This window comes from Bufo gargarizans, chromosome 3 (assembly GCF_014858855.1).
Source record: "Bufo gargarizans isolate SCDJY-AF-19 chromosome 3, ASM1485885v1, whole genome shotgun sequence".
Taxonomy (NCBI): Eukaryota; Metazoa; Chordata; class Amphibia; order Anura; family Bufonidae; genus Bufo; species Bufo gargarizans.
This window is the reverse complement of record NC_058082.1, coordinates 7387637-7400387: the sequence shown is the minus strand read 5'-3', so window position 1 is coordinate 7400387 and position 12751 is coordinate 7387637. Positions and strand designations below refer to the sequence as shown.

Genomic DNA, 12751 nt, shown 5'->3' with positions numbered 1-12751 from the left:
ACACCCAGAATGAATGGCACCTCCTGATATTAGGGATGTATTCAGTGGTGGGGTGACGGCAGGTACCATAAAAATAAAAAAGGACGGTGCACAGACTCCATCTTTGGGCAGTCCGTTTTCACAGATCAGAGGCGCTAAAAAGAAGTGGAAAATGTCACCAAAATAGCGAGCGCCAGAGTGACCGCTACCGCCTCTTCAGCCTGCCCCCGCTCTCCACAGCGCCACCCAGCCATGCCCATCGCCAAGGACGTCAAAAGACTGGGTAAGGAAAATTTGTTTATGAAGGACGTGAAAAACTGATGAAATACTGAAGCCATGCCAATGGAAAAAAACAGGCAAAAGCGGCGCAATCAGCGACAATCCTGACTCCACATGGATAGAAAGTTGTCTGCGTAAACCGCTGAGGCTGTGGAGAAGATGGACCCTGGCGTCTTCCCCTTCATCCCCTCCTATCAGGGACCTCCTGAAGTAAACTTTGCCCAGCATTTCACCTTTTGTGTAGATACAACAGCAGAGGGGGGCTGCCTGCTCCTCACCCGTGTGCCCATGCCTCTCCTTCATTTCCCTCCCTACTCCGTGCCTCCCCCGCCACGCTTCCCCTGTACCACTCCAATCCCAGCTACTTCCCCCACTCACACTGCTCTCCCCTGCCACGCTTCCCCTGTACCACTCCAATCCCAGCTACTTCCCCCACTCACACTGCTCTCCCCTGCCACGCTTCCCCTGTACCACTCCAATCCCAGCTACTTCCCCCACTCACACTGCTCTCCCCCGCCACGCTTCCCCTGTACCACTCCAATCCCAGCTACTTCTCCCACTCACACTGCTCTCCCCCGCCACGCTTCCCCTGTACCACTCCAATCCCAGCTACTTCTCCCACTCACACTGCTCTCCCCCGCCACGCTTCCCCTGTACCACTCCAATCCCAGCTACTTCTCCCACTCACACTGCTCTCCCCCGCCACGCTTCCCCTGTACCACTCCAATCCCAGCTACTTCCCCCACTCACACTGCAGTAGAGGTGAAATGAGAAGTCTTTCTGCCAGCAGTCACCACAAGGGGGAGCTCTTCACCTACAGATGCATACAGCTGCATTGAATTCAATGGCAAAGGTATACATACATCTGTATGCAGTGAGCTCCCCTTAGTGGTTGCCTGGTAGTAAAGGAGAAAGAAAAATAAGAGAGAAAAAGAAAACATAATGTGGATAAAAAGAACAAGTATGTAACCGCATATGTCTGGGGGTTGGTGTGAGAGGCTAATGGAGCTCACATAGAATTATTCTGAAAACCATGGCATGACTATGATGTCTATGGGACTCCACGCCGCTTATCTCTTATCCCCAGCTTTAGGGTTTATTCACACATCCGTAGTGTATTGTGGATCCGCAATACACCCGGCCGGCACCCCCCCCCATAGAACTGCCTATTCTTGTCCATAAATGCGGACAAGAATAGGACATGTTCTATTTTTTGGAGGAGCCGCGGCCCGGAAGTGCGGATGCGGAGAGCACATCGTGTGCTCTTCTGCATCTCTTCCGGCCCCATAGAGAATGAATGGCTCTGCACCCGTTCCCGATATTGCAGAACGGATGCGGACCCATTTGCGGACGTGTGAATGGACCCTTATGTGAAGGTAAAGGATAAACATACACAGACTCAATGTCCTCGTAGTCGTCATCGCCCATCTCCGTCTTGTCGTCATTGGTATCTGCGATGTTCGCGTTCAGCTGCCGGTAACCAGTGAGAACGATTCCGCCAATCTGTGAGGGAACAAGAATTACAGCGCAGGCGTCACAGACAGCAGCAACGTGAATTAAAGGGTAACTGTCATGTTTTCATAAAAAAATCTATTTTAGCATATGTTACTGCTGCAGCAGCATTATGCATAAAGCAATCTTTAGTTTCTTCACATACCACTGTTTTGCTTGAGTTTTTCCCTTAGTTACGGCTGTTTAAACATTTACAATATGAGGACCTTCTTAAGATGGCTCCTCTGCCAGTTCTCTGAGGCCAAAACTGCTTTCCCTCACTTCCCATACACACTTGCTGTAGCCAGCAGCTTCCTGCCAGCCAATCAAATTGGATTACTGAGAGACACGCCTCCTCACTCTGAAGCCTAATGCAGACATGCAGTGTGAAGGACCGCCCCTCCGTCTTCTGTTTATACTAAAGGGAAGACAGACGAGCCCTAGCAACGGTCTTTTAAGGGAGCAGTGCAAAGGGACAGAGGACATTAATGAAAGCTGTTATTATAAGGCAATTACAGATCTTTTGATAATCATTCAGGTATACGTGCCTAGCAAACTAGCAAATAAAATAAAAAATATGACAGTTACCCTACCCTTTAAAGGGAAACTAACCTCCACATGATGAGGTCTGTACAATGAAACCTTCTGTTACTTACTCATTTCCTCCCGATTCTCAGGACAAGGAAACGAAACACAAAGTGTATTAGAAAGTCACAGAAGATTTCATGGTGCAATGATTCAGAAGGTGGAGTACCGGCCCTTTAAAAAGTAAAAGGAGGCCACATGACCATCCAGACGCTGATGTGTATAATGTGTCAGTAACATCAGATATGAGGACAGCAGCTAATGCCAGATTTATCCTTACACTTCTCATCTCAGCCGCGTCAGGCCAATCTGCCTCCGATTCAGCAGCGGAAAAACTTTAATTTTAAAAACTCCTCATCGTGCACACAGTCGAGGCTGAGAAATCACGTTACTTCTTGGAAGCAAATTTCATAGAAGTCAATGGAGAAGCAGAGAAACCTCAGCCAAATACTCTACTAACACTCTTGCAAAAACTCCACTAAAACTTCCTCCACCAAATTAGAAATCTGCCACCAAAAACCGCCTGTTTTCAGCTAGTAATCTGCCGCTAATCTGCTGCTGATTTTGCGGTGTGAACTTAGTCTCAATCTTACGTCTCGGCTCAGCTCGTAGATGTTTCCAGGATCGGGGAGTCGCGTCTCCGGCTTCTGAGGATCTGAAACAGCAAGAGAGAAACAAGAAGATCCAGAACTATAAACTGAACCACCGTAGCAAGGTCTGCAGCTACAGCTAATAGCTGGTGCAATTAATCAACATTTTAAAACCTCTGCTTACTGTCACTGAATTAGACCATCGTTTTTACATTCAGATGCTGAAAACCTCCAATACACATGCATACACTGGGGCACATTTACTAATGGACTTGCGACATTTTTAGACATAAAAAGTGTCGCAAGTCCCTTTTTCTGTGCGGCCGTGCAATAGAATTTTGGAACGCGCCCGGTTTTGCGCCTTGTACACCAGTTGGGCGTATCAGGGGCCGTGACGGGGCTGGGACTCCTGCCTTGGTAAATTTACTTACATTTGCGCCTGGAGACGGGCACAAATGTTAGCTAAGAACTACGCCAGCCAGGGGAAGGCAGAGTTCTTACTGCAGGTGCACGGACTGCCAAAGATTCGCCTAATTTATGACGAGGCGCATGAATCTTATAGCAGTGGAAACTAAGACAGGGGTAAAAAGCCGTGCTTAGTAACTGTGCCCCAGTCTGTCCGAATGTGTGCAAGTGGTCTCAATATGGGCAGAAGAACAGACCCCCTCTGTCCTCCCACAGACCCCTCTGTCCTCCACCAGACCCCCTGTGCTCCCCTGGATGCCTCTGTCCTCTCCCCCCCAGACACCTCTGTCCTCTCCTCCCAGAACCCTCTATTTTCCTCACAGAACCCACTCTGTCCTCCTCACAGAACCCACTCTGTCCTCCTCACAGAACCCACTCTGTCCTCCTCACAGAACCCACTCTGGCCTCCACCAGACCCCTCTGTCCTCCACCAGACCCCTCTGGCCTCCACCAGACCCCTCTGTCCTCCACCAGACCACTCTGTCCTCCACCAGACCACTCTGTCCTCCACCAGACCACTCTGTCCTCCACCAGACCACTCTGTCCTCCACCAGACCACTCTGTCCTCCACCAGACCACTCTGTCCTCCACCAGACCACTCTGTCCTCCACCAGACTACTCTGTCCTGCCACAGACCCCTCTGTCCTGCCACAGACCCATCTGCCTCTAAAGTAATGGACATTACTTACTATCACGGGGGGGCCGCAGAACTGGGGTAAGAGGTGGATCTCTGGAAATCACACGGGGAAATGGCTTAGGGATGGGATAAAACGGGAACATGTGACCCTCATCGACTTTTGATTCATCCAATGCAGGCAATGGGCTGCAAAAGAAAGCAACAGAAAATAAATTACATAGGACTGCAGATGACATCTACTACATTATCTGTACTCAGAGAGTTATCGCTGTGTTATCAGTAGTGTTACATAGGACTGCGGGTGACATCTACTACAGTATCTGTACTCAGAGAGTTATCGCTGTGTTATCAGTAGTGTTACATAGGACTGCGGGTGACATCTACTACATTATCTGCAATCGGAGTTATCAGAGTTGTTGCGCATTTTCATGAGTGTACAGTATTATCTAATGATATTATAGCCAAAATGAATGCTCATTGCCTTTAAGAATGAAATCAGCTTGAACCAAAGTTCTGTTATGTGGCTGAAGAGGCCAAGATGAGTTCAAGGCAAGTTCAGTTTATATAAGAGTTATGGTGAATATAAAGGACATTGTACTTTAAAAGTTATTGCTAAAAGAGATGGGTTTATCTATAGGGAGTATACTGGCTTCTCCAGACATGTCCGTCTGAAGGGAACAATGTTTGTTTCATGGCTAAGCCAAGACAAGATAAGAATTTATATCCTTAAGACACATCTGGTGTGTGATGTCTAGTTATATATTCATAAGTATTATATATATTCATGTGTGCATTTGTTTAGCTTTTTAGTATGAACATATCAATAATTCATGTATAATATGCAATATTGATATATAGTATAACCAAGTATTAAGGTATACTTTATGCTGTGTGTGTATATCACTAGGTGGATATAGTTTTAGAAGGTATAGAAAGCACTAAGGTTTTCTGCTAATGGAAGTTTTCCAGAAAAGCTAATGTTATTCCAGGCGTCGTTACTTAATAGCTTGGACAGTTAGATATACAAACCCACGGTGCGAGTGTAAGGCTCACTGTACTTCTTATCAAACCCATAAATTGAAGAGTCTGGGAAAATCATAATGATACCAGTAAGTCTGGAAAGATTACTTCAGAGTGTCAGAGAAGTATCCCTCCTCTTTGATATACGTTGAGGAAGGTTAAAGGGTACATAATAAAGCCAGTTATATAAGTTTTCACTTAAAAGTCTGATGTTACAACAGTGCCACCTGGAGGCAGATGGACAATATTATATTATTTTACCATTTTTTTACACCAAGTCAAGGGTTAAAATGACATCATTGTGTTATTAGCATACGAATACACCCACCTTACCCGATTGTAAATCCCTAATCCAGAAGGGGATGATTCTTAGATAAGGTGGGGATTAATTACTCGTGTGCAGAGCATCAGGGACTCTCAAACCAAAAATAAAAACTCACAAAAGGAAACTGACCACAAGAAAGATATACTAAATGAAACTTGGATTATATTTTGACTACTAGGAAAGTTCTTGAGAACTGGTCCCATCTGAAACTCTTTGACGCGGTAACGTATACTGTACTTTTTGCTCGTGATATTAATAAGATATTTCTCTTGGTATATAGCCAAAAGTTTAGTGTTGTGGGAATATATAGTGTTAGGCGCCTCCATAATGCAGATTATTCTCTTAGCAAAAATGCATATTGCTAATCTGGCATTATTTGAAAAGAGGACTAAACCCTTGGGAAGTTATATTCCTGATTGCTGAGCTGGATATTTTGTCATATTAATATCATAGATTTTTGATTGGTCATAGGGAAACAGAGTCACGAAATAACATTTATTTTTCCTATATTAATCCGTGTTTTGTTGTTCTAGCCTGTTTGGTAAAAAGACGATCCTAAGTTTCTCCTGGTATATAAATATTTGGTCTGTTCATTAAAAGTATATTATTGGCATTTTGACATAAGTAACTTTAAGTTGTACTGTGCTGGTGAGATAGTGGTGTGTTAGCACCACCGTGTGGCATATTTTGGGTATTATTTTACAGCTTCATTGTTTGTCTTTGCAATTGTATTGATTTTATATTCTTGATTTGTATTGTGTATAATAAATTACATATATTTTTGCATAGACAATTGTTTCACAAATCAAATTAAGATACTCGATAAAAGAACTTAGAGGCGATTATGTTCCGCCTGAAGGATCATATAATATATTTATTTTGAATCCTCTCTTTTATGTGAAGATTCTTTTTATATAGAAGATATTTGACTGTGGTGTTACATAGGACTGCAGGTGACATCTACTACATTATCTGTACTCGGAGAGTTATCACTGTGTTATCTGTGGTGTTACATAGGACTGCAGGTGACATATACTACATTATCTGTACTCAGAGAGGTATCACTGTGTCATCTGTGGTGTTACATAGGACTGCAGGTGACATCTACTACATTATCTGTACTCAGAGAGGTTTTACTGTGTTATTTGTGGTGTTACATAGGACTGCAGGTAACATCTACTACATTATCTGTACTCAGAGAGGTTTTACTGTGTTATCTGTGGTGTTACATAGGACTGCAGGTGACATCTACTACATTATCTGTACTCAGAGAGTTATCACTGTGTTATCTGTGCTGTTACATAGGACTGCAGGTGACATCTACTACATTATCTGTACTCAGAGAGGTTTTACTGTGTTATTTGTGGTGTTACATAGGACTGCAGGTAACATCTACTACATTATCTGTACTCAGAGAGGTTTTACTGTGTTATCTGTGGTGTTACATAGGACTGCAGGTGACATCTACTACATTATCTGTACTCAGAGAGTTATCACTGTGTTATCAGTGATGTTACATAGGACTGCAGGTGACATCTACTGTATTATCTGTAGTCAGATAATTATCACTGTGTTATCTGGGACTGCGAAATTCCATTTGCCCTCAGTAAACAATACCTATACAGGAATGCAGGGGCGGAACTACCACTGCTACGGGGCCAGTAGTGAAAGGGGGCCCCAAGGCTTAATTCCCAGGGCTCCCTTGCCCAGGCCACGTCTGCCAAGAGGCTACATGAGCATCTCTCCTCAGGTGGTGGCCAACCTGCCTCTGAGGGGCGGTTCAGCCCATCGGTCGCAGGTCACTAGGCCCGAGGCCATAGGCTAGTAGAACAGCGCAGGAGGTCACAGTGCTGTACCAGGACCCAGCAACTTATGCTGCAAGAGGTCTCTGGCAGTACAGGAGGGGTATTATACGTATTGTCATTACAGGGGGCATAACTATAGGGAGCAGTGCAGCGAAGCATTATAAATACTGGAGCTATTACAGGGGGCATTATAAATACTGGAGCTTTTACTGAGGGCATTGTAAATACTGGAAGTATTACAGGAGGCATTATAAATACCTGCAGCTATTACAGGGGGCAATATAAATACCTGCAGCTATTACAGAGGGCATTATAAATACTGGAGCTATTACAGGGGGTATTATAAATACTTGGAGCTATTACAGGGGGCATTATAAATACTGGAAGTATTACAGGGGGCATTATAAATACTTGAGCTATTACAGGGGGCAATATAAATACTGGAGCTATTACAGGGGGCATTATAAATACTGAAGCTATTACAGAGGGCAATATAAATACTGAAGCTATTACAGAGGGCAATATAAATACTGGAGCTATTACAGGGGGCATTATGAATACTTGGAGCTATTACAGAGGGCATTATAAATACTGGAGCTATTACAGGGGGCAATATGAATACTTGGAGCTATTACAGAGGGCATTATAAATACTGGAGCTATTACAGGGGGCATTATAAATACTGAAGCTATTACAGGGGGCAATATAAATACTGGAAGTATTACAGGGGGCATTATAAATACTTGGAGCTATTACAGAGGGCATTATAAATACTTGGAGCTATTACAGGGGGCAATATAAATACCTGCAGCTTTTACTGAGGGCATTATAAATACTGGAAGTATTACAGGAGGCATTATAAATACCTGCAGCTATTACAGGGGGCATTATAAATACTGGAGCTATTACAGGGGGTATTATAAATACTTGGAGCTATTACAGGGGGCAATATAAATACCTGCAGCTATTACAGAGGGCATTATAAATACTGGAGCTATTACAGGGGGTATTATAAATACTTGGAGCTATTACAGGGGGCATTATAAATACTGGAAGTATTACAGGGGGCATTATAAATACTTGAGCTATTACAGGGGGCAATATAAATACCTGCAGCTATTACAGGGGGCATTATAAATACTGAAGCTATTACAGAGAGCAATATAAATACTGGAAGTATTACAGGGGGCATTATGAATACTTGGAGCTATTACAGAGGGCAATATAAATACTGGAAGTATTACAGGGGGCATTATGAATACTTGGAGCTATTACAGAGGGCAATATAAATATTGGAGCTATTACAGGGGGCAATATAAATACTGGAAGTATTACAGGGGGCATTATAAATACTGGAGCTATTACAGGGGGCATTATAAATACTGGAGCTATTACAGGGGGCAATATAAATACTGGAAGTATTACAGGGGGCATTATGAATACTTGGAGCTATTACAGAGGGCATTATAAATACTGGAGCTATTACAGAGGGCATTATAAATACTTGGAGCTATTACTGAGGGCATTATAAATACTGGAAGTATTACAGGGGGCATTATAAATACTTGAGCTAATACAGGGGGCAATATAAATACCTGCAGCTATTACAGGGGGCAATATAAATACCTGCAGCTATTACAGGGGGCATTATAAATACTGAAGCTATTACAGAGGGCAATATAAATACTGGAAGTATTACAGGTGGCATTATGAATACTTGTAGCTATTACAGAGGGCATTATAAATACTGAAGCTATTACAGGGGGCAATATAAATGCCTGCAGCTATTACAGGGGGCATTATAAATACTTAGAACTATTACAGGGGGCATTATAAATACTTGGAGCTATTACTGAGAGCATTATAAATACTGGAAGTATTACAGGGGGCATTATAAATACTGAAGCTATTACAGAGGGCAATATAAATACCTGCAGCTATTACAGGGGGCAATATAAATACCTGCAGCTATTACAGGGGGCAATATAAATACCTGCAGCTATTACAGGGGGCAATATAAATACCTGCAGCTATTGCAGGGGGCATTATGAATACTTGGAGCTATTACAGAGGGCATTATAAATACTGGCGCTATTACAGGGGGCATTATAAATACTGGAGCTATTACAGGGGGCATTATAAATACTTGGAGCTATTACAGGGGGCATTATAAATACAGAAGCTATTACAGGGGGCATTATAAATACTGGAGCTATTACAGGGGGCATTATGAATACTTGGAGCTATTACAGGGGGCATTATAAATACTGGAGCTATTACAGGGGGCAATATAAATACTGGAAGTATTACAGAGGGCATTATAAATACTGGAGCTATTACAGGGGGCATTATAAATACTAGAAGTATTACAGGGGGCAATATAAATACCTGCAGCTATTACAGGGGGCATTATAAATACTTGGAGATGTTACAGAGGGCATTATAAATACTGAAGCTATTACAGGGGGCATTATAAATACTGGAGCTATTACAGGGGGCATTATAAATACCAAAGCTATTACAGAGGGCATTATAAATACCTGCAGCTATTACAGGGGGCATTATAAATACTTGGAGATGTTACAGAGGGCATTATAAATACTGAAGCTATTACAGGGGGCATTATAAATACTGAAGCTATTACAGGGGGCATTATAAATACTTGAGCTATTACAGGGGGCATTATAAAATACCTGCAGCTATTACAGGGGGCATTATAAATACTGGAGCTATTACAGGGGGCAATATAAATACTGGAAGTATTACAGAGGGCATTATAAAAACTTGAGCTATTACAGGGGGCAATATAAATACCTGCAGCTATTACAGGGGGCATTATAAATACTTGGAGCTATTACAGGGGGCATTATAAATACTTGAGCTATTACAGGGGGCATTATGAATACCTGCAGCTATTACAGAGGGCATTATAAATACTGGAAGTATTACAGGGGGCAATATAAATACTGGAAGTATTACAGGGGGCAATATAAATACTGGAAGTATTACAGGGGGCATTATGAATACTTGGAGCTATTACAGGGGGCATTATAAATACTGGAGCTATTACAGGGGGCATTATAAATACTTGAGCTATTACACGGGGCATTATGAATACTTGGAGCTATTACGGGGGCAATATAAATACTGGAAGTATTACAGGGGGCAATATAAATACTGGAAGTATTACAGGGGGCATTATGAATACTTGGAGCTATTACAGGGGGCATTATAAATACTGGAGCTATTACAGGGGGCATTATAAATACTTGAGCTATTACACGGGGCATTATGAATACTTGGAGCTATTACGGGGGCAATATAAATACTGGAAGTATTACAGGGGGCAATATAAATACTGGAAGTATTACAGGGGGCAATATAAATACTGGAAGTATTACAGGGGGCATTATAAATACTGGAGCTATTACAGGGGGCAATATAAATACTGGAGGTATTAAAGCGGACATTATAAATACTGGAGGTACTACAGGGGGCATTATAAATACTTGGGTTTAAAAATTCACTATAGGGCCCAGCCATTTCTAGTTACTCCACTGCATGAAGTGAAATGAGTGCTACACACTGCGGTCAAAATGACGCCCCCCCAGTGACATATATAAGGGTGCGGAGAGCTACGCTGCTGTGGTGCATTGTGGGAGATGGAGCGGCAATGTCAGTCCCTGTACACCGTGTAATGGAGGAGAACACCACATCTCTCTGCAGTGTGGCCCACTGACAACATACAGCGAGGTCTGAGCCGAGTCCTTATACAAGTGCCGAGCAGTTACTACACGGAGAAGATGGCGCCACTGCTTGATAAGCACCGCCATAAGGTAATGAAGTAATTCTGCCACACAAATTACAGCTCATAGTGACCAGAGGTCAGCTTTCATCTTACAAACCCTGTGGCTGAAAGCAACCAATCAGAGCACAGCATTCTGGCCTGTGGCAAAGAAGTGAAGATGAAAGAAGTGCTCTAATTGGTTGCTATAGGTAACAAAGTTTACAAGATGAAACCAGAGCTGTGGTTGGTTGTTATGGGTACAGAGGTTTAGAAGATGAACCCAGAGCAGTCATTGGTTGCTATGGGAAATAATGTTTAGAATATGAAACCAGAGCTTTGATTGGTTGCCATAGGTAACAAGGTTTAGAAGATGTTACCCTAAACAGTTCTGGCTTCAAGGTTTACTAGATGATCCCAGAGCTCTGATTGGTTGCTATGGGTAACTAAAGCTAGAGGGTTGTAATTGACAGAAGCCTAATACAATGAATTAGCGCAGTACAAGCGGCAGGCAGACACTGGGTTTGGTAACGCTCATAGTTATGGGGGCTCATTAGCCATGACATAAGGGGGCTGTGGAGGGTCTTTTTATGTTCTGCCTGCAGCCACCACTAGGGGGAGCTCACTGCATATAGAATTACACAGGTGGTGCTGAGCTCCCCCTAGTGGTGGCTGCAGACAAATACTATTTATGAATGGGTCAGGGAGAAAGGGAAGCAGTTCAGAGGAGGGCCCCTCTCAACAATGGCCACAGAGAAGGTATGTTTCTATGGAAGGCAAGCCAAGCACTTCACAAGATTATGGGCAGTCTTTATGAGAGGACAGCTCCAGAGGCCTAACACAGGACCGGGACTGTCTGCATGGAAGGGAGATGCAACTGTAACAAAAACTCAGCGGTGAGAACAAAATGTGCTTTTTTAATTCACACGCAGTGGTCTTGAAAACGGTGAAGAACTGAACAGCACAGTCCATTAACCCCGCGTCGCTGCTTCTAATATTGAACAGGACGGATGACAGCACAGTGTGCAGGGGATTGTGCAAAGCGTGGGAAATTACAGCACAACACTGCGGCCACTTCCTGCTGTGCAACGCAACAAGCAACCCTCCACCTGCGCTCTGCCGCCTGCTCCTTGTGTGCCGGGGAATACTACTGCTCCCTGTGTGCCGGGGAATACTACTGCTCCCTGTGTGACGGGGAATACTACTGCTCCCTGTGTGCCGGGGAATACTACTGCTCCCTGTGTGCCGGGGAATACTACTGCTCCCTGTGTGCCGGGGAATACTACTGCTCCCTGTGTGCCGGGGAATACAACTGCTCCCTGTGTGCCGGGGAATAGTACTGCTCCCTGTGTGCCGGGGAATACTACTACCACTACTGCTCCCTGTGTGCCAGGGAATACTACTACCACTACTGCTCCCTGTGTGCCAGGGAATACTACTGCTCCCTGCGTGCCGGGGAATACTACTACCACAACTGCTCCCTGTGTGCCAGGGAATACTACTACCACAACTGCTCCCTGTGTGCCGGGAAATACTACTGCTCCCTGCGTGCCGGGGAATACTACTACCACTACTGCTCCCTGTGTGCCGGGGAATACTACTACTACTACTGCTCCCTGTGTGCCAGGAAATACTACTGCTCCCTGCGTGCCGGGGAATACTACTACCACTACTGCTCCCTGCGTGCCGGGGAATACTACTACCACAACTGCTCCCTGTGTGCCAGGGAATAGTACTGCTCCCTGTGTGCCGGGGAATAGTACTGCTCCCTGTGTGCCGGGGAATACTACT

At 44.0% G+C, this 12751-nt stretch overlaps 1 protein-coding gene across 3 annotated transcripts in view; it reads right to left on the bottom strand.

Moving 5' to 3' along the window:
* The window catches only part of ARAP1 (ArfGAP with RhoGAP domain, ankyrin repeat and PH domain 1), a 125247-nt gene that overhangs the window by 81182 nt on the left and 31314 nt on the right, over nt 1–12751 (bottom strand). For all 3 annotated transcript variants that reach the window (XM_044287367.1, XM_044287370.1, XM_044287368.1), the window contains exons 3-5: nt 4079–4212; nt 2928–2989; nt 1652–1761 (exon numbers count right to left, since the gene is read on the bottom strand). In XM_044287367.1, the coding sequence (XP_044143302.1) occupies nt 1652–1761; nt 2928–2989; nt 4079–4212 (306 nt within the window). The remainder of the gene's footprint in view (nt 1–1651; nt 1762–2927; nt 2990–4078; nt 4213–12751) is intronic.